General features: G+C 37.6%; 1 protein-coding gene across 2 annotated transcripts in view; it reads left to right on the forward strand.

Moving 5' to 3' along the window:
• The first annotated feature begins 597 nt into the window (after positions 1 to 597).
• Positions 598 to 23,412, forward strand: part of LOC124157296 (trichohyalin) — a 32,352-nt gene continuing 9,537 nt past the window's right edge. For both annotated transcript variants that reach the window (XM_046531895.1, XM_046531896.1), the window contains exons 1-8: positions 598 to 902; positions 3,790 to 4,041; positions 14,457 to 14,599; positions 15,928 to 16,177; positions 18,106 to 18,253; positions 18,344 to 18,453; positions 19,796 to 19,883; positions 20,867 to 20,925. In XM_046531895.1, coding sequence (XP_046387851.1) covers positions 711 to 902; positions 3,790 to 4,041; positions 14,457 to 14,599; positions 15,928 to 16,177; positions 18,106 to 18,253; positions 18,344 to 18,453; positions 19,796 to 19,883; positions 20,867 to 20,925 — 1,242 coding nt within the window. In that variant the 5' untranslated portion in view covers positions 598 to 710. The remainder of the gene's footprint in view (positions 903 to 3,789; positions 4,042 to 14,456; positions 14,600 to 15,927; positions 16,178 to 18,105; positions 18,254 to 18,343; positions 18,454 to 19,795; positions 19,884 to 20,866; positions 20,926 to 23,412) is intronic.

A 23,412-nucleotide genomic window follows, 5' to 3' on the forward strand; every position in this document is an offset into this window, starting at 1 on the left:
ATCTTTCAGTCGATTATAGCAAACTGATCTCGCGAAAAACAAGAGAGCAAGTAGGTATACTAAAAATGCAAGCATACAGGTAAATATAATTAAGAAGGAACATTTCAATTCTTACTTATATTTCAGAAATGAACGCCATGTTTCCTCCCAATAGCCAAACACGAAATAATTTTCTTCTTCATTAAAAAGATTTATTTTCGAAGCAGGAGACTGCAATTTCAAGGTTGCCAGTTATGATTGTGGACAGGATTGATACAAGATTGATTTATCCACCACTTACTAGGAAAGATAAAGTACCAAGTCCTCCAAAACTATACAAATTATACGAACGGTAATGATATAGCAGAGAGTAACCAAAGACACTTCGAGAGCTACAGAAATAAAAATACGAGTACTTTTCTAAAAAATTACAATACAGACTAGATGCGGTCCATTACATCCTATTTCCTCAATAAAATACCATAAGAATCGCCATATTGAATGACAGAATGTCACCGAAGACGACTAGTGGCGGCCATGCATCTTCATGCAACGAAAATATATAATAGTATCTATGGAGATGTCGACCATAACTGCTAATAAACAACGTTCATTTATTTGACTGTGCGAGTCGGTAAAAATACACTCACGAAGAAAACTTCCGACGGACAGGAAGAGGAAAGGTGTAATGTCTTGTTGTTTAAGACGGATTGCAAAATTCAGAGTTAAAAATGAGTGAGCTACTTACCGTAAAACGCCCGAGCAGGACACAAAAATTATTTTCGTCAATTCCTAAACCGAGAGGATATGTACCGAGAAATGGACTACCAATGTGGGAATTTATGTCCCTTGAGCATAAGATTCCACGTGTGCCAGCTCCAAAGGGCCGCATCGTGTACACCCGTGGAACTGTAGGAAAGCCGGTAGGTATTTACTTTTTTCCGAGATCTTTATTTGATGATATTATATCGAATATTTTAAATGAAATAGTTTCATGAGTACTTTAAAAAGACGGCCATCCGCAAAAACCGGAGAGGTTTTGGAGACCAAAATAGATGTATTCCTTCTTAAATAAGGATTTTTAAGGAGTGTCAGTTCTGAAGTCTGATCAATTTGTGCGATTCACAAAATAGCTCAAGTAAATACCATAAGGAAAGTGAATTACTCATAGTAGGTATTTTGCTTCCATATAACAATCATACCATATTAGGACGGACTTTTGTTTAGATACAATGGATGTTTGGTTGAATGAATTCTATTTCCGAAAAATGATACTCTCATCGTTTGGAAGTGGAAAATCGACCCTTATATAAGAACTTTCGATAGTTTTCAATACTTTATTTTTCGTATGCGATTATGTTTGTTTACAAATAATTCTTATGCAGCGTTGCCAAACCGAATCTTCCGACATCCGGTCGTCTGCAGGAAATGCCTGCTCGACGAAAAGTTTTTTAAATATTTTAATCTTATACTACCGGTGACCTGTAAATTTAATGCGACCAAACATTCATAATTGAAGTTGACTGCACTCACTTAGTTTTTTGCCGATATCTATGTACTACCCTACAAACACAAAAAGGATCAAATCTGTATTTTAGGGAGATTTCATAATACATCAAATCTAGATTTCCAAATCCTTTTTAAATACGTATTAAATCTGTTTCCGAAGTTTCTGCGCCACTAGGCCACTAGCGGCGCTAGCGTCGGTGACGTGATTTTACAAAATGGCCGAAACATCAGTGATGAAGTGTGAAAGTGTGTTTTGTTATGTTTACTAAACGACTAGATTTGACCGACACGAGCTGCATATGGTTTATTTGCTCCATTATCTGTTATATTTTTCCTTAATATCCATCGATTGCATAAGTATCGTATTTGCACCTCACAGTAACCTGGATCTTTCGTATGTAGGTAGTGAACTTTATCATTCAATATACATGTATCGTTCTTTTTAAAACCATATTCCATTACGTTGGTGCACATTTATCTATTACGTTGGTTCATTATGAGCTTCATTTTATGACTGTATCGTAATGTTTCAATTTGTAAAGTGCCTCTGAAAATAGTAACGAGGGATGGTCTTGGCAACAAAAATGACGACGAGGAGAAATTTTTCGTTTCTCGATGTTATTCGGTGGGCTTATTGAACCCTGAAGTCTGAACTCCGTTTCCATAATTCCCTTCAGATTCCTTCTTTTGAACCTGGTTTCTCCATAAACTTTTTTCTTACTAAGCCCATGGTTGAACTGTGCTTTTAGTGTCCTCAGGTATGTTAACTTCAATGGCTTTGTTATTTTGAACCTGCTTTCTAACTGAACCTTGCAATATAAAAAATTTATCATTTCTCTCCCTAAAAATTCACTAGAGTGACCGTTGGGCCCATGGTTGCACTGTGACTTCAATGGGCTCACTTATATTGACTTAAATGGCTTTGTTTTTATGAATCTGCTTTCTATCTTAACCTTGTATTATAAGCAATGTAGAATCTGAGTTTTGTTTTTATGAATCTGCTTTCTATCTTAACCTTGTATTATAAGCAATGTAGAATCTGAGTTCACTAACCCCTGATGACGATGACGGACTTAGTCATGGAAACGTTGGGAACTACAACCCGATACGACACCCGGTGGGAAACCCGAGAAATATTCCTCCTTGTATTATAAGCATTTAACTCTGCCGTGAGTGTCGTCATGAAAATAATACCTCTTTTTAAATACATTCTGCCGCCAAAGCGCATGGCTCCTATCTATGCCGTGTAAATCAGCTTCTCTTTACACACACATTTCTCTGAATTTTGCCCGGTAAGGGGTATATATTATGGTATCATTAGAAAGTTGAAGACGTCCACTTTGTAATGAGATAAAATTCATAGAATTCTATGCTGATCGATTTTTCGCTCAAACTACCTTAATAGACTGTTTAAGTACAAAAATGGAGATCCCATATCATCACTATGAATAATACGCCAATTAATGCGCCTATTCTGTAAACATAAGCATATCTGTGATTATCCCATTCATCCTCGCAATATCAGATTTTCTCGAAAAAAAACACCTGAGCTATCATCTGCCTCAACGAATGCCGACCAATGCTCTGTTCTTGGATTTAAAGGCAAACACAATGGAATACCTAGGCATTTTGAAACATGGAAACACCATTTTCACGTCAAAACTGAAGTAGTATTGATAGAGAAGGAGGAAAGGGGATACCGGCCATACGCAGCATTTTTCCAACTCTGAAATCTTATCACTGAATTAATATTAAGGAGAGAAGATACAACTCCGTAAAAATAGTGCGATAAATTTACTTATATTTACTCATTGTATATTTTTCGATAAATTTTCCTGAAAGAATAATTCATTCTTCATTATTTTAATCGATAATATTACAGACGTTTAATTCTGTAATGCGATTGTTACAAAAAAGAAGGACCATTAGTATTGCACTGGGCAATAATATTAAATCACATTCATGATAATCTTCGACCACTATCTTTTCGTAAGGTATTTGTGCAACATTTAAAAAATAATTTCATTTTTAATAGCATTAAAAACATATTTTTGAAAATAATTTTGCTTTCTTGTGAATAATAAATTTAATTTTGGAGAAAAATCTTTTTACCGGTCACTAACTTTCCTGACACAAGAAATTGTGACTTTAAATTAATGCCTATCATGCTTCGTAGGTAGTAAGAGATAGCGTAATTGGCATCAGCCGGAAGTGGGAGTAACTTATATCACACCACAATAATTGAGCCTTATGCTATGTTAAGGATTCTCTTAAGTTCATAAATAATTTTTCTCTCCTAAGTTAATGGTGAAAATCCAGAGAGATGACTTCGTGCCGCCCAACTCGGGCAGCACGACCATGTGGTACGAGCCAATGCACGATCATCACTTGAAGAGATTTTTCGATAGCAAAGTAACTCGGAAGCACCTGAGGAAGACAGGTCAGATGACGGAAGACGGAGAGGAGATCTGTACGATCGACGTCTTCAACGAATACAGGCTCTATCTCCGCAGCGTCCACGGGGAGCTAGTGGACAAAGAACGAGCACGACTGGTGAGTTGTTAAAAAATCAATTCCATCTCAAGGCAACGCCTATTTAAATCCTCATTATTTGGATCGAGTAAGTGGGGTAACAGTGTTTGCTCCCCACTCCGTGAGTCCGGGGTTCAAATTCTGATAGTGGTGGAGATTTTTAAGGGACCTGCTTGATAATAATGAATAGTGAAAAAATATATAATTCCACATAAATTTTCATAATTTATGTGTCATTGTAAAGTTTTTAATTAACTTTATTTAATTATTATTATAATTAATTTAATTTGTTTATATTTATAGTATAATAATTTTTTTACATTTCATTATGTTGAGTCGATTCCATGAAGTCACGTCCGAGACAGTGAATTAAACCAGTTTTTAAGTTATTTGTGGATGAAAATTCTAGTACACACTCCGCCCGAAGCCTTAGTCCCCTTATCATCATAAGTTAAGAGGAGGCTTATGCCGACACTGGGTTTCTCTGCACTCTTCCCCCTAAACATTTCCCTCGCGGTGAAAATGATCTCAGCTGTCGGTCGCCTCCTCCAAATACCATACCATACCGAAACCTTGTTTAAGCTGTGTTTTCACATGATGATTGGCCGATTTTAGTCCATATTGCCGATTATAATACTTCAGATAACTTTTCGGAATTTTAAAAATCAATTTAATGAAAAATGTTATGATTTAATTAGGAATAATTTTTTTAAATACGCAAAAATTCATAAATATTACAACCTATAATCACAGCAGATATTCGTAGTTAAAACAACAACCTATTAATAATTGATAGTTGATATTTACAGAGACCTAAAAAGGAACAAATTTGAAAGGTAATAGAGTCTTAACAGGCAGCTGATAAAAGGATAACCAGAAAATTATATGTAAGAGTAGAATTACGAGTGCGAGTACGATTAATAGTGAACTGGTTAAGATGAAAATTAATCTTCATCAAAGTAAAGGATATTATAAATAAAAAATCAAAACCTAGGTGATGCAGACCACGATTTTTTGCCATTCCAATTAGTGTATTAAGTTCACTATACAGGCATAATGAAAGTCTTGTTGCTATTAAAGCTTCACGCATACTAGAATAGTACCTATCTCATTCAGGAGTGTTTACTGCTAAAGAAAGGTGTGATGTACTCCCTTGTACCTTGAACTTGAAAATAATATTTAGTTTTAAATCACCTATTACCACGCATCACTTTTCTGAGCATGCACCTTAAAAGAAGTATGAACCTTCAATGATGTAGTAAATATTTGCTTAAGCCTTAATATTCAATCACCAAAAATCCCTGAGCATTTGGAACTAAACTACAGGAAAGAGAAATTTTCATGACTCAGCAGAACATTCAACGTGGAGGAAACGCAGAACATTCTATACTTACCAACATTATAATAAATACTGACACTTTCCCTGGCGTCGGATGGCACCTTGGCTTTGCTCCAAATCGAAGTTACGACGGGAGAAAGGTGTTCGGACAAGATTATTAAATTGCCGATTCCAGGATTTCTCGCCGTCGCAAAATTATGCCGATCCTCCACGGCTCATTGCCATTCCTAGTCTTAGGAAGCGTCAGCGAGGATGCTTGGTTCACGAGAAATGGGCGCCTCATAAAAATTGGCGTGGTCTTAAATGGTCCGTTCGTATAAAATGCCAAGCGGCGGCGTCTGCATTTCATTAATCACGGGCAAAGGGCTGAAGCGTGGCCTATGCATTGGCACTGCACACGCCCAGATTCCAATTTGCACTTTCCAATTCATTCGCTCACTCCGAGCGCAGTCCGGTTTTCCAAAGCTGCAAGTTCATAACTCGTTCCGCCATACACTCTCAGGCAGATATACAACACTGGCGACAGCGATGACAAAACAGTTCAGGCGCTCATAAAAGAGAATAACTCACAATTTGAAATTGATTTTTGATCATATTTCAAGAGAATAAGTCATTTTTAAACGTTATAATTTTCGCTTTTATTTCATTTTTTACACATTCATTCACCTCAAAAATTACGGGTTCTATTTATAAATTATTTGTTAATCCTAAGACACGACATGAAACGTGTTTATAAAAATTTTATTAAAGAGGAAACTATCGCGACTCTGCTTTAGGTTTCGCAATTATCACCATAATTTTGGTTATAACATAATCTACAATAATTTTTGATTATTCGATTTAAATAACAAGTTAAATAACAAAATGGCCGTGGGGATTCTGAATTGAAATTTGGAGCTACGTTAAGAACAATCGAAATTTTAAACTTGGGAAAGGAAACTCAACTCCCAATTCCTTTTCTGTGATCATGGACACATTTAAACGAACACGACAGCAAATGATTGCATGCGAGTGAAAATTTAATTGCTCAGTTTCATGTCAGATACTATATTTAAATGTAATAACAATATTGCATTTTTTAGCTTTAAAACGTTACAAGACTGAAAATAACATATTAACGCGCAAACTTTACAATTGAACGACTAAGATAACTGCTTTATAATGAACCGACTGCGCATAATATGAACACAATATGATTTATTATCCTCTACTGCTACGATATTTTAAGACAAAGAAAATTGTTTCTCATGTACTGACTTATCTTCCGGCAGAGATGTTGAAATCGGCCATTGACTTCTTTCCTGCGCATTTCAACTGATTAACTTTTGATATCCGTGAAAAATTTACAGGGTGGAAGTTTATTTACAGGAAGGAATGAACACCTTACGAAATTATTCGTCCAATTTCTTAAAGTAATGCGAATGTATACCAAGCATTCAATCAATTGAAATATCGTTGGAAGTGGGAACTAACCGTTGCAATCTTAAAAAGCGAGTTATTATTAAATTTGCCATCCACCTCCTCATGAATGCATCTTAAGATCTATAAAACCGCAACAATAGAACTTTTAAAGGTTAAACACAATCATTTTATGATACTCCGGGTTAGAAGCAAGAATACTACCAAAGCGAACAAAATCTTCCTCAGTGTCCGGTTACACAAGGCCTTATTTTTTAAACTTAATACAATTCATTATAGCCGATTATTCCATTTAATTATTGGAATAGTATTATTATCTCTTCATGGCATTATTTTCATAAAATCGTGCGGAATACTGACCTTAAAGAGTGAAATTTCAATCGAACAAATATTCATACATTTGTCTCCACAATACGTGCATTGGCGAAACTAGATCATAGAAAACAGCTGACACCAGCTGAGGTCAGAAAATACTGATGAAACGTACTGCATGATTTATAATACATACTCCCAAGCAATCGAGCGATAAACTATCCACTAAATATAATAATTTAATGAATGTTAAACGTGAAAATAAAACAGCAGCGAGTATGGGAAAGCAAATTATTGCCGTTGAATCATGTATTATGAGTTTTTTAATGTTTTCATTTTTGTTGTGCGTGGAAAGATGGTCAAGAACTACCAAATATCTGTCCTATCCGAGAAGCTTCAGGCTCGGCAGCAAACAATATGATGTAAGGCACGCTCCTAAATCCCTCTGCGCCTAAAAATATCCCACCTCGGCACACAGGCGGAAAGGAACACGAATATGACGCGACTTCTTTATGATGACAGGTAATGGGACGTGCTAGTAAAAATAAGTCTCAGGACGTGCCGTGGCTGGGAAGAAGAGGAACAACCCAGGTGGTCGGCCACCGCTAGGATTCCAGACCCAGACGAGTCGCCCGTTGCGAGGGGTAAAATAGAGCCTCGTCCATTAGAATGAAGGTGATGAATCGATGCGGTGACTATGATTACCGACCATTTGAACCTAGATTCGAATCTAAACTGCGAGAGATTTATACCAACTCGAGTGCTAACTTTAAAGACCGTCACAACCCACTCAGTTTTCCCCGAACATACAAATTAAAATAGAGACCGCAACGAGAATCATTCGATCGGAGGAAGCTTGTTCAATAATGATGAACATGACGTCCAAAGGCATCTAAAAAGGGATTTTCTAGCATGTGCGTAGAATTGAAAATATGTAAGAAGCATAAGTAGTGTGACTCAGCTCAAATTTTCATTCTTGCGTGGGGAACGGTCAAAATCAAAATCCTTACCAGGTTGACTATCGTCAGCTGTAAATTCGAGAGGAATTAGCGATGAAGATTTTCAAGTGATTTCATGATGAAAATCCGTCGCCAATATGTTCATCTTCATTTTTGCATTTATATGGGAGCCACTACACACGTTAATAGGTTTCTAAACAGATGTAAAAGTACCCCTTTCTCCATTTTTCTCATCCATCAAATAATATTTTTAATATATATTTATATTTCTGTAGTTTAAAATTAATCACGATGAGATGTTACTTCTAAGAAACGTAAAAGTATGTACACCCGAAAGCAAAAATGTTACATAAAATAAATTTCACAGCTATCATGTTAGTAATCGATCGGTGTAACTATCAAAAGTAAAGCTACTGTCATGGAGAATAAGAGGTTACAGTGTTGATCCACACGTCGTAGACATGGTGTCTTTCGACCACGGCAGTCAAAACCCGTCCACGGAGGCACTCCGTCTCCAAAAAAAGATTCTCCTCACGTCAGTGCCCGACGTCCATCGTGAAGGTTTTCATCAATGATCGGTGAACTGAGCCCAAGCCAAGAATATTACGTACTGAGAAACATAATAGAGGGATGTACGTAGAAAACTGATGGGCGCACCACTCAAGGCAGCGTTTTGGAGTTGACCAGAGACGCCAGAAACAAAGCAGCATCGGATTAGACCGAAGATTACAGATTTCCTTGAATCACCACCTTAAAAATCCGAAAGTCTCGAATTACTTCCACTGAAACGAATAATGCCTACTGTTTAGCGAACGAACCTTTGTTGGATACAGTATTTAGTAATGCCAAAAGATCTCATTCATCACGGGCTGCAAAATTTGGTTGGATGAAAATTTTGAAGATATTAATTCATAGCCGTTAGGAAAAAATTTCCTGGGACGGGAATCGAATCGCAGACCTTTGATTTCGGGAATTCAAGAACCTGCATAGCGTAGTGGTCTGCATAGTTCCCGGGAACCCAGGCGAAACGGAAGTGTTGAGGAAGTGTTGGGGAAGCGTCGGACGGAGTGTTCGGGAAGTGGCGGGCAAGTGTTGGGGTAGCGTTGAGGAGGTGTCGCGGAAGTGTTCGGGAAGCAGATTATGGCCCACTTGGAACGCTTCCGCGGAAGTGTTTCGGAAGCGTTCGGGGAGTGTCGACAACGGTCGCGGTCGAGTGTCGGGGAAACGTCCAGCGAGCGTCGAGGAAGTGTTTCCCACGCTTCGGAAGCGTTCCGGGAGTGTCGGGGAAACGTCCGGGAAGTGTTTCAACCACGAAGTGGCGAGGAAGTGTTCGGCAAGCGAAGGGTCGACAGTCAGGTAGTGTTGAGGAAGTGTTCGGGAAGCTGCCGGGAAGCGTTCACGTACCGTTAAACGCTTCCTGAACACTCCCGCAACACTACCCGGACACTTCCCCGAACGCTTCCTTTTCGACAGGGAAAGCCAAAGGTCCGCGATTCAATGCCCGCTCCAGGAAAATTTTTTCTCATGGCAATTCATGTAATTTCACGCGGCAGGCTCGAAATATTATACATTAATTCATAGGCTGTAATTTAAAATACAAATTACATAGACACGCAGATTTTCCAAAGCGAAGGTATTGTTTAGCTTCACATTATTACAGAGATTCAAAACAAGCTCTATTGCTGTAACATCGATAATCAACTCTAAATGTTACTCACGTTTTACTTTTACTCCACTAAGCAGTCAAACTTTCAGTCCTATTCTTAGACTTTCACCGCTCCAAAAAATGCAAAAAAGAGCTTTCTGTGCAGGTAAAATCTTTAGCCAAGTGAAGGTGTCCGAAGTGAACATTCTCCAGGATGAGCAATTCTGTAGATCACAGGACAAGTGGCAATGCCAAAATGAGGGAGAGTTGTATCACTGTTGGCTCTTGTTCGTTACTTATCATTCCAGAGGAGAAATTCCGTACTCACGCTAAAAGACGGTATATCTAATTTTTTAGCCGCGAGCTCGCGTGTTATAAGCGTTTTCACTACGACAATTTTCATCAAAACTGACAAATAGACATAAAAATTCAATGAAATACTTATAAAATAACCTAAGTGACTGTTCATAACAAGGAAAACTAAAATTTTCATGTAAAGTGGGTACTTTTTACTATCTCGAGATCAAATTTCGTCAGTGGAACTAGTTTTTCGGAAATAACCAGAGAGAGCAGAAAATACATTTCCAGATGTCACTGAAGAATGGTTAAAAAAAAGGAACAATCGTCGAAAAGGATGAGAAAACAAAGAAAATAACATTTTTGCGTTGGCTTTTTATCCCTCCCAGTTTTTTTCAGTAATTACATCCAGTACGTACAGTAGTTACATCCCAGACATTTATCAGTAATTACGAAAGGCAAATAATAATGAACTCGCCTACCTAGATAATCGCAGGGTTGTGTATTGAAATCGGGATTTCACATTTGAAATAATGCGGACAAAATATTTCTTCATTTTTTTCAACATTACCGCAAATACTGCTGGTAAAATGAGTTTTTATCAGTTAAATGGTTAAAGTTCTCTGGCTCAGTGCCTCAAGAGACTCAACGTATTCTGGAATTAGTAAATGAAAGCATATTCATCGAAGCAGAGAAAAATGTCTTTTCGTAAATCCATACGAAAATTCTCAATAAATATTATGCTACATCTGTTCGCATGTATCTGTTGACAGCTGTGATAATAAAATTTCACTTTCAATTGCTATGATGATGTGTTGATGCTTGATGGCATAAAATAGGTGCATTTTGGTCTTGGTCATTAAACCAAATAATTCGGTACTGAACTGTACAGATAAGTAAAACTTTTTGAGGAAACTTTTAAAAAGCATGCAAAGATAGCCAGCATCATTTTAACCGTAATATTTACAGATCCAAAGAGTGTCATGCATGGCCAATACAATGCTGAGGCGCAGTCGCATAGATCAAATCATTCATAAGGCATAACAAGGACCGACACAAACTAATCACTAAACACATTCAAACAATGGCCAAGCAAAATCGTATTTTACCGAAAATAATGACCGATCGAACATCGCCGACGGGGATTAAAGGAGAGAAAGTTGACGGAAAAATTTATGGCTACAATTTACTCAAAAATTGGCCCCTTAAACACATACCACTTTCTCGACATACCTTAGAAAAGGTGTACAACCACTGACAAATGCGTGGATTTGGTTGTCTTTCAAAACACTCCGCGGTTGTTTTTTTTTAGATTAATGACACACGCCAGGGAAAGCCATGTAGGAATACCTCAAAATGAAAGTCTTGGTTAATTTTTAGATATGACAGCTTATGAAGGGATCCTCGAAATTTAATAGTAGAGAAAACCACTTACTCTCCATTTAATTTTTATTGCTGAGCTATTACCACCTCCAATACAAGAAATTCCTGCAGCTGAGATGTAATATCTCAACTCCCTATCCAAGTCACCACTGGCAATTTTCTTTATTAACATGATAATAACCAAATATTGAATCATTTTCACATCAAAAATCCCCCATTAATTCCTTACTTGTAATACATTTTTGCTAAAAAAAATAACCAGAAACTATCCAAGCTTCCTAAAATGGCCATAAGAACAAAAAAGATGCAAACCACGGACATTCACTACTCTATAGAGTTGTGAATGTCCGTTGCCATAATTGTTGTTGTTGTTTCATGCCATAATTGAATTTATTGGAAAAAGATATTTTTAGAATTTATTTCGAATGAACTGCATTTCTAGAAGCCTAGCTAATCACACTATGCAAATAGCATGCCATTCCCCGTTTTCAGCCGCAAAAATATTTTTTCCCACTCGAAATATTATTCCTTGAAACGATGAACCCACGAATTTCGCAAACCACTGCCTTGTAAAACTCTATCATAAAATCCGAGAGGGAAAATATTGTGCAAATAACTTTCCATAGGTACTGTTTTTAAAAGTCCCTACTGATCTCGTGATAGCATTTCTCGATTTGGGCAAAATTCGCCAAGTATTTCTTGTTCCTAGTTCTCAAGGAAAATGTGCGCATTCACGGCTGTGTAACAGGCATTTGAAGGCCTGGAGTCACCAAAACACAAATATCTTCGTCTGGAAAGGCGTGATAAGAATTGGGGTCGCAGATATTTCTTAGGTAAAAGGTAAATATTTTACTCTGCGGTTTATTTTGGCTCCACCAAATATCAAAAATGACGAATTAAAATAATTGATAAATCGATCCTATATAATCCATGGGTCGATTTAACCTTTTATCCTTGTATACGAAAGGATTTGACCGCTTCTTCGGATTCTTTCATCTTCGCATCTCGGATAACCATAATCCCATGAAGTACACCTCGTCCTTGTTTTTTAGTTTCTTTCATTGATATTCGACGCATTGAAACTAATCAATGGGCGTCGATGCAGAGAATGCCCATCGAACCCCGATTGCTTAAATTCATCTAATACAGATACCAAATCTTATTCATTTCCACTTCATATCCATTCCTGCATCTTCCATGATAAACTGGTTTCCTGTAAGTACCACTACCACCGAAATAAACCATCTGTTTCAATGCGGCGGTTAATGAACCATAAATCATAAATTCTCCATAGTCATAGAGTACCTAACCCATGCCTTGGATTCGAATATTCAGGATTCTAATAGTTAGTGGGCATTCAAATCCCTACCCCATCACTCACAAAAATAAAAATGAATGATATGGTCCATCCACGTAATTTCAAAGAATATCTAATCGTTCTTTCTTGATTTTTTAGTGTAGAATTAATGTAAACTTTTTAAAATTTCAAATGTCCAAAAATGACTAATTAAGACATTTTTGATTTAAATACGACACATTACCCTGCATTTCAGCAGAAAATGACAAGAAGTTCATCCGCGACTTGTTATCGAACCCAAGAACAAGACAACCGCATATTTCCTCCTCCAAATATGGCAGCATATACCCTAAAAAATTGGTTAAGAGAGCTACAAACAAGTTATTTCGCGAGCAACAATTTTACTCCATGAACATGTGAGCAATTACCGATTCCGAAATGCCAATTTTATCTATGTCGCTTGTAATTTAGTTGCAGATATAAATGAAGTTATTCGGAGACTAATATTTTTTCCGTTTGTCCAGAATTTTAAGACAAAAAGTGTAGCTTTACCACTAATACTCATATTATCGTACACGGTGAGTTGATTTGCAAATGGCCAGTTAATGAAAAGCATTCGCTGATCTTCAATTAGCCGAGCAAACTGTTTTCCTGATTTTGGATTCCATATAGCCATTATTATTGTGGATATATGGAAGTTGTAAATCAAGCGAAAGCACGAGAAATATTCAATACATATGATTATAGGTTGATGATGTTAATTCATTGGTGGTATAAATCTTCTGCCAGCATTATTTAAACTTGGACTACGAAAGACGCTTAGAATTACCCTTTGGGAAAAAGTACTATGGTGATATAAATCTTCTGCCAGCATTATTTAAACTTGGACTACGAGAGACGCTTAGAATTACCCTTTGGGAAAAAAGTACTATGGCGAAAAAATTATGCCGTCAAGTTTACGCCACTACTATTGGTCGAAGAGGAAATTCTTTTCATTTCTGATGGTATCATTCCTTATGCCTGGTAAATTAAAACACGTCACAACATCGTTCTCTTTTGACCTTAAAAGTCAGAGAGAAAGTACCGGTAGCTTTCCAGTCCCTAGTGTAACCCACGCAGGTCATTAATAAAGTGGCGCTTTGGGTAATCCTAATTCAGTACCTTTTGAAGGTTCTATTTGAGGTTCTCACCGAAAATTTCCAATATTTTCCCTCTTCCCCTGTATTATTTATACCAAGCACCTTCTCTTCCCCTCGGGCATGGGCGTAACCAGGGAAATTGGCTGCGAGGCATGGCACCACCCTATTACCACTCACCCTTCGGGAGGAATACCTCTTCAAGTGTCTCTCCCTCGGAATTTTTTTTAAATTTAACCTACTCATAAATTAAATTAAGCCTTATTGCTGATATCATTTCTGAATAGAACTGAAAGATTTTTGGCAGCGCTGTGCGAAGCGTGGCCGCAACAATTTCGATTGGTAAATTTTTCCCCGGGGTGCCACGAGCCATCTTGAGGGCGCCTCCACCCCCCGGAAATCCATTAGCTACGCCAACGCTTTGAGTCAAAGAACCAACGACTCACTGGAAGACCACCTCTAAGTGTTTGAATTTCCCTCATCGGAATTTGGCCTATGAACAAAGTTCTGTCAGAGAGAAAAACCGATTTTCTCGCAGACCGAATATTTCCCCCTTCCCCAAAGTACATTTCTATGTTCTATCACCCGTGAGCGACCCATGGCATTGAGTACATTCTCACCCACCCACATCCAAACTCTTCGTTCGCAGGAGGCCTTGTCCAGAGAGAAACGAATCCTGGCGTTGGCCCAAGAATCCGCAGAGAGGGACGCCAAGAAGGCATCGATGTGGGTGACCAGGAAAGAGAGGGCTCGGACCAAAAAGCAGATGGAAGAGCAGCGGAAAAAAGATCTGTACGTATAAATTGTAAATTCTGATTCTGTGCGCACAACCAACTTCTATGCATCCAGCATAGTAAACGAAACTAGTTATTTTTGTGGGGTACCGCGACTAAAACAACTACTAAAAAATTCAATAGGCGCAGCTAGGCTTCAGAGTTGTCCTCCGCGTCGATGCATCTTCATGACGACTGTTAAAGTTTCAAGTTTGAAGTGAAACATCAGGTTTCACTTCAAACCTGATGACGCCTGCTGCAACGCCGGCGAAACTGTCGTCATGAAAATGAATCGATCCGGAGGACAGCGTGGAATCCTGCTGCGCCTTCTGCACCAATCCGCGGAAGCCTCCATCAACACTATAAAAGGTCATCTTACAAAAATTCGACTTGTATCAAAATAGCGGTTTTCTAAACCAGCAACAATACAGTTATCATCAACCACAGTGGACACATTCACATTAATACCAAGACAAACAATTCTCCCTGGACCGGGAGCACAAACAACGAAACCACCAATAGAACCACTGACCTTCGGCTTTCCGCCGTGAACTTCGGTCAATATCCGAGGGAATCACGGAACTTGGATAGCGCAGTGGCCCGAAAAGCCCAAGGTCCGTGGTTCAATTCCCGGTCCAGGGGAATTTTTCCCGTGCCAATTATTGTATTTTCACCACCGATCTTGCAGTATCGTGGAAATACACCATGACTTCGAGATCTCTCACTGAATTCTGAGTTGGAATGAGGTCTTACCACCTGCTGAAAACGTAAAAATCGCTCTATAGCCGAGATTTTCAAATTTGAACGGCTGAAATTATGTATCCTCCTGCATGTGGGCGGGCAATGGAATGTCTCTTTTTTTTAAGTACTGCCAAGTTATAACCTGACGTAGACTTTCCCTTTCAAAAGGCTACACGTAGAGATTCAATAAAAATTCATAGTGATTTATACTCTAGAAATGAAGCCTATTTTGTCTTCTTTTTTCCCAATTCACAATATCCAATAGTCCCTCACATTGTGGCCACAAACAGGAAGAATTTACATTTACTGCGTTTTTGCTAAATACTCACGAGATGCTAAATAAATCTAATGGCTCACAAGAAAAATATGGCGATGCCTATCTCCCACCTTCATTTATTCTAACCTTAATTTAAATGAACATTAATTCTTTTAGCAAACATTTTTATTTCCTTTTAAATAACCAACATTAGCCATTCCAATCTATGGATGAAAGTAGAAAATTTGGCATCATGTTCATATTTTATGTCATAAATTAATGTGAAGAAAAATTCTTATTGAACTACATATATTTAATATGCACCACTCTCCTTGTTCACCCTGAGGTAGATTGAACAAAAGTTTGCAGCAGCATCAACAACATGAACAGGCACTGGCAGAATATAGGAGAGCACAAAAAAATGAAATGATGGCATGGTCACAAGCTCTAGATAAAAAAATTCGAGAGTGCAAGGTGAAGTCAACCCTTAATGTCAGACAGAGGACAATAAGAACAATTAGGAAATGGCAGAGGGAGGAAATATTTTTGAGGAAGCAACAAAGGGAAAAGAAGAAGAGGAAGGCAAAGAAGGAACAGGAGGTGAGATTTTCATATTACTTCCATCTGAAACTACAAGCTAACCCACAAGACTGTGACTGATTAGGGGGGTCAACCACCCCTACCCCGTAATTTCTGGCAACATTACAAAGATGGTATCATTAAAGATGGCTCTCCCTTGAAAGTTTTCATTTCACCAGCTGAACATACAATATATAAAAATAATTGATGAATTTCTAAAAGACACTAGCCATTTGGGGACAAAGGGCCCTCACTACATACACCCCTTATATGTTTCTAACTAAAACCTTTTACCGAAATAGAATGGCTGAGAAATCAGAAGAGCAGAGACGGATCTATGAGGGGGGACTGGGGGCAATACCCCCCCTTGTTGGTATCCAATTTACACTAGATAGAATGGTAATTTTTTACCGATCCCCACTACTGCTGGAATTTTAACCCCACTTACCCCCCCCTTGCAGTGGCGCAGCAAGGGGGGGGGTTTTGAGGGTTAAAACCCCCAGCTCTCAGAGAAATTTTTTAATTTAATCCATTTTACTTAATTACTTATATAAAAGTCTTATGATTAATCAAATATCACTCAGAAAGCCATATAACTCGCCATTTGGAACCATTATTCTTAAAAATTTTCTGGAGGACGGCCCCGGCACTCCCACTTACCCTGGCAGGTATGCAATACCCCAACACCCCAAAGTATTAGTTGTGCCTAAAACCCCCCCTAGCCTTAATTTTTGGCTGCGCCCATGCCCCCTTGTGCCTATCCTGGATCCGTCATTGCAGAGGAGTAACAGTTATGTCCCAATATTTGACCCTAAAATATTTTTTCTTCGGTTGCATTTAATAAACCCAACCCATGGAAATTGATAAAGAAAGAAGCAATGAAGTGTTGGCTTCCCACACTGTAGGCTCCGGTTCAAATCCCAGCAGTGGCAGAGAATTTTCAGAGACTGCCGGATCCCTGCTTGATTGTTGCGTGGAGGGCATTTCAAGTGCAATACTCCGTCCATCGGATGGGATGTTAAGCTGCGGTCCCCTTGGTGCCTTTCATTAAGAGCAGGCTAATGCTGACGCCAGGTTTCTCTCCACCCTTCCCCCCATACCCTTCCCTCATGGCACAAATGACTTTAGCTGTTGGCCGCCTCCTCCAAATACCATACCATACCAAGAAGTAATGAAAGTTTCTTACTTCTCAGCAATTCATTTGAGACTAATGCAATCTATTTTGATCTTGCAATAATATAAATATCAATGTTTTTAGAGTAACAGTTGCTTGTGATCACTTATGCTTTCTCAATATTTGAAGTTATTGGATTCAATCAATATCTTTGCCACAATCATGACACAGGGGAATAAAAAAAAGTTGAAACTGAAATCTAAGTGAAGAGTCTTTTACAGAATGTTTTTTTAAGATTCAACAGAGTTATTTAAGCTGTCTTCATCCAAAACAGATATGTAGCTAAGTAACCACGCTACTATCAACCTTTCTCATATATTTTTGAGCAATAAAAAACTCTGTGAATATTATCCATGGCAGAAACTTCATTCAACAAACACGGCAAGAGTGCAACGTGGAGTGTCTTATTTTCAGATATTCATAACACTGACACAATTGAACTCTATGAATTTAAAAGTGACTCAATTAATTTCAATGTTATTGCATTAATGTGTTGAATTTGATATATTTGATGGTGGCACTCAAGTGAACACCTGAAATTTAAATAATAAGTAGAATACCAAAGGCTCCTTTGTGGTGTATATTTTTCTGAGGATTCTAGTGAGTTGAGTACTTTCGATTTCATACCTTACTTCACTGGTGAAAAACAAATATTCTCACTAAGCTTGGCAATAAAATACAAACATTTTTTTATGTTTAAGTCAGGGGCAGGTCAAATAAATTTAGGGGTAAGAATAGGATAATTTTCGTCTCTAAAACTGCATTCCCATTTCAGGTGGAGAAGTGGTTCCACCAAAAGGCAGAGTTTCAGCTTCAAAAAATTAATTTAATCAATAGTCTTTTGAAACTTGAAGAAGAAGAGAGAGAAAGATCTATACTGGAGAGGAATTTAAGGTTTATGAAAGAAAGAGAGAGGATGAATGGTAAGCATGGACTACTATAGCTGAATGGTGTGATTAATTAAATTTGATATCATGTGATTCACTTAATGATAAAAAAATTTCACCAAATAGACCTCTTCCAGAGAATCAAGCACAGAAGAGAGGAAAAAATCAAAATGGAAAAGCGAAGGAAAATGTCAAAGCTAGTCACACATGTCATATGTGACAACATAGTACCAGTTGTAAGTTCCTAATGGACACCACTTATGTTTTTTTAAACATGGTGGTTGATTTGATAAGTAGTTAATTTCTACATGGAAAAATTACTTATAATAAGATTAAAATTTCAGCATTGAATGCACTTAATAGAATGTATACATCACCTGACCAACGAAAACATAATTCTCAACTTAATTCCAAAAATACTCTGTCATTCGGGCATGGTTCTGACTAATATAAAGTGCTAGAAAAGAAGTTCTTGTGCATTGCATGGATATGATTCCTACATTTCTCTAGCCCTGTATCCAATACACAACAAAAAACATCTCTATCAAATGCCAGAGGTTACTCAAAAGGGCATAGAAAAATCCTGAACTTTTGGAGAATATGCAATGTTTTTGTTCTTAGGAAGTCCATCTGGTTGATGCACATTTCACTTTCGTTTACTAAGTCAAAAATTTGAACAGTAAGTTCCAAATTTTTTCAAGGAAACACGTACTTACTGACGCCGTTAAAGATGAATGAGTTGGGCTTTGTGTATTGTTTATGGGAAAAACAGAAAATAATGGGACATGTTCCAGCTTGTTCTCTCACATTTCTCAATGGAAAGGCACCTCGTAAAATGTAGAACGAATTACAAATCTCAAAATCACCATAGGCAATATTTGCTCATGAGAGACCTTTATGAATATTGGGATGTCCCTTGTCTCTATACTGGATCTGCCACTGCTCATCAGTAGTTGGGAGTGTAATATATTTTCATTCAAATGACACCCCAAAAGCCTTAGGCTCATATTGTAAAACACCTTTGTATATAGTGGCCTCAAAGGGGATTATCATATCATTCAATATCCTGGGACGAATTTTTCTCCAAACCACATTTATTGTGGCTACAACTTTCTAAATTAGAAATTTTGGTAACAATATAAAATGTATCCTCATATTTTACCCTTGCTGGCTAAAAAAAAAGCTTCAAATCATTTGCATCACTTTTGCCCCAGCTTTACTCACATGGGAAGTCCCACAACCCCAGTTGTCTCGGAGCCTAATGCTCCTGAGTTTGTGCTAAATTAGAGGCAGGGTTTTCATGGGCTAGTGAATAATATTTCAAATTGTAGATACATATATTCTATGTTAAATAGTGTGAATCGTATTCATTTTGCTGGGGTGTCAGGAACCTTGATTGGAAATCATGAGTGAATCAAGTTATCAACCAAACCAGGTTTAAAAGAAACCTCATGGAATCCCAAGGACATCAGCATTTTTGTATCAATGATGTCATTAAGGTATTGAAAGAAAAATCGTTGCTAAATGTCATGCCTGTGCCTCAAATTAATCCACCACTTTATTTTGCTTTCTAACTAGGTATCAGATATGCAACTGAATAGGAAATCTGTTGAAGAAACAGTGAATCAAGCCATGCAGTCATTCAGTGCAACAGAAAAACGTGAAGGTATAGTGTTGATATATTCATCAATATGCCTTAGTTCAATCCAGATACATACATACTTCTAAAAATAGCATCATCAACCAAATTTTGACATTTGGACATCCACAGCTGCATCGACCAAAAATGTTTAATATCCACCAATAACTTCATATAAAAACGGAAGTTTTTGTAAACAAAAATACAGCATAACAATTCACATATTCAGCTTAATTACATGGTTCCCAAACTTATGCAAATGTTCTGGACTATGCATGCATGCTTAAGTAACATGTATGCTCAGGAGCCTCACTCTATTCCATACTGCAGTTTCATTAAATTCTATACAGAATTTTTAACCAAAAACACTTAAGATTCTTGTAGACATAAGAGTGACAGAGCCACTGTATCTCTTCATGAGGCAGGTTTTACTTGTTATCAGCCTCAAAATTTTAATAATACCTGACTTTTAATTTGTGAAGGGAGAATCAAAACCTAATAAACCAATTTAAAAAATGACTTATAAGAGTGGACTTCAACTTTCATAATAACAAAAGTTTTGTAATCGAATCAATAAACTGTGCATGCATCCTAAGTTCTAATTTAAAGATGTACCTGATTTAATGATGTGACCCTTTGAAAAGGACATGCTCATGATTCAGTCATGTAAATATCATAACAAAGATTTATTGGCATTATTTCTTCTTTCTGGTGAGCCAAGTTATCAACCAAATCAATTAAAATAAAATACAGTGTAAAAATATCTGAAACAATAACTCCATTACATTAACTTCATCTAAGATCCTAAATTTGCTTGAATTACATAGTAATCAGCTTACAGAATCAACCTTGGGGAATCTATGTTGTCTCCCACAAAGTGACATTATAGAACCCCATCGGGTAAAGTTCATTAAAATCTTTAAAAATAAGAGGGTTTAAGCTGACTGCAACTTCAGAACTTTCCATGAAATCAGAACATAGCTAAGTATGACTGAAATTTTCAATTTCAGCTTCTGTAGCAGAACTTTTGGAAGAGACTAGAAGCTTACTATCCAGACAATCCCAAATGGTAAGTAGGCTTTCCAATACCAACATAAAATCACAGATATTAGCAGAACATCCTCTTTATGGTAATGTAATAATGTAATTTATTGTTGATAATGTAATTTAACAAGGATTATTTTTAAATTGGAGAGCAACCCTAACAATGCACAAATGTACTCATTTTTAGACAAATATGCATACATAAGTGCAGAGTGGGATATGATGGTTCCATATCAAGGACCCATAAATGCATTAAAAATAACTAATTTTCTGAGGAAGCTATGAGGTTGGTTTGAAAAGTTCTCGGAATGGAATAGAAAAAATTTTCTTACATCATAGAAACTTATTTATTTTTCAATATAGTCTCCTTGTAGATTACTACATTTGGTCCAATGATATTCTAGTGCCTTGATCCCATCTAGAAAATGGGATTTCTCTAGGCCTGCAAAATAGTTGTCAACTCCGGCTATCAGTTCTTCATTTGAAGTGAATCATTTTATCCATCAGGTCCATCATGAAATAATTTCAGTTTTGGGATGAGATGGAAGTCTGATGGAGGCACATCAGGTGAATAAAGCGGAAGTGGCAACAATTAATACCATAGTTTGTGTTATTTTGCCATGACGACAGCACATGCGTGCTGGTACGCATTGTATTAGTGGAACATGACTATCTTCCTTGCTAAACCTGGCCTATTTTCGTGTGTATTTTGTTGCAATTAGTCCAAGAGGTTAGCATAGTAATCTCTAGTAATTTTTTGTCTAGTGAGGAGACAATCCATAAACAGAATCTCCTTCACATACCAGAACACTGATGCCATGACCTTTCCAGTCGAAACAATTGTCTTTCGTTTCTTTGGTGGTGGATAATCATCATGTTTCCACAGCTTTGGCTATGTTTTTGTCTCTGGGGAATAGTAATGGACCCAAGTTTCATCTTTGGTCACAAACTGGTCCAAAAAAACTTGCTCGTTTTCCCTAAAACGGGTCAAGAACTGTTCCGATATGTCCATTCCCATGCGTTTTTGATCCAGCATCAAGAGTCGAGGCACTCATCTAGCAGAAAATGTTTTCATTTCTAATTTTTCAGGTGAAATATAATATACCCTTTTATATGACATCTGGCAAGCAAGAGCAATTTCACCCATTTCTAATCGGCAATCCTCCATTTCCATTTTTTGCACTTTTGTAATGATTTCTGGAGTAGTGACACTTCTTGGCCGAGCTTTGCACAGAATATCATCTATGCTCTCCCGACCAAATTTAAATTCATTTGTCCTCTTGGCAACAGTTGACTATAAAGGAGCAGAGTCCCCTATTGTATTCTGGTAATCGGCATGAATGTCCTTTGCATTCATACCTATTTTTACGAAGTACTTAATCACTGCACGAACCTCCATCTTTTCACCATCTTTTTTCCATCTTCGCAAATCACTATGCGGGAACAACAAAAAAGTGCGTCACCCCCACAGTTCTTTCCACGAGCATTGACGTGGCATGTGTTTACAGAGAACAGTCCTATGGATATCGCGTGAAAAGTTCGTTGCACTAGCGCTGACAACTTGTGGTGATTCCGAGAGCTTTTCAAACCACCCTCGAACATACAGTTTAACCTAAGGTGAGACTTTAATGGCTAAAGGCATTGGGAGTGAATATCCATGGAGAAAAAATAAGCATGCTAAGATTTGCCGATGACATAGCCGTTATAGCAGAAACAGAGAAGGATTTGAAAAATATTCTGATTAATATGGGTAGGGTAATGAGTAGATATCAACTGAAAATAAGCACGAAGAAAACCAAGATCTAAGTATGCAGCAGAAGAGAAGAAGTCAAGACCAACATTAAAGTAGGGAGGCAAAAACTGATAGAAGTGGATGAATTCTGTTATTTGGGAAGCAAGATAACTAGTGACGGGAGAAGCAAGAAAGAAATTATCAGCAGAATAGCCCAGGCAAAGAGAGCATTCCACCAAAAGAGAGACCTGCTTACAGCGGGAAACTTAAATATGGATGTAAAGAAACAATTTATAAGAACCTACATCTGGAGTATGCTCCTATACGGAAGTGAGGCATGGACAATGACCGCAGCGGAGAAAGCAAGGATAGAGGCCTTTGAAATGTGGTGCTACAGAAGAATGATGAAAATCAAATGGATCGACCAAGTTAGTAACGAGGAAGTCCTAAGAAGGGTAGGAGAGAAGAGAAGCCTCATGAAAACCTTAATAAGAAGACGGAACAACCTTATAGGCCACATCTTGAGACATGATGGCCTGATGAAGACAATCGTCGAAGGACAGCTGGAAGGCAAGAATGGAAAAGGAAGACCTCAAACAAAATATATGGAACAAGTAAAGAGAGATGTGAAAGAGAAGAAATAAGTAGGAGTGAAAAGATTAGCTGATAGGAGAACTGAGTGAGGAGCTGCGTCAAACCAATCCTAGGATTGTTGACCAGTGATGATGATGATGAGACTTTAATAGCCACCCACAAGAACAGTTAAGTTTAAAAAATCCT

Source organism: Ischnura elegans, chromosome 4 (assembly GCF_921293095.1).
Source record: "Ischnura elegans chromosome 4, ioIscEleg1.1, whole genome shotgun sequence".
NCBI lineage: Eukaryota > Metazoa > Arthropoda > Insecta > Odonata > Coenagrionidae > Ischnura > Ischnura elegans.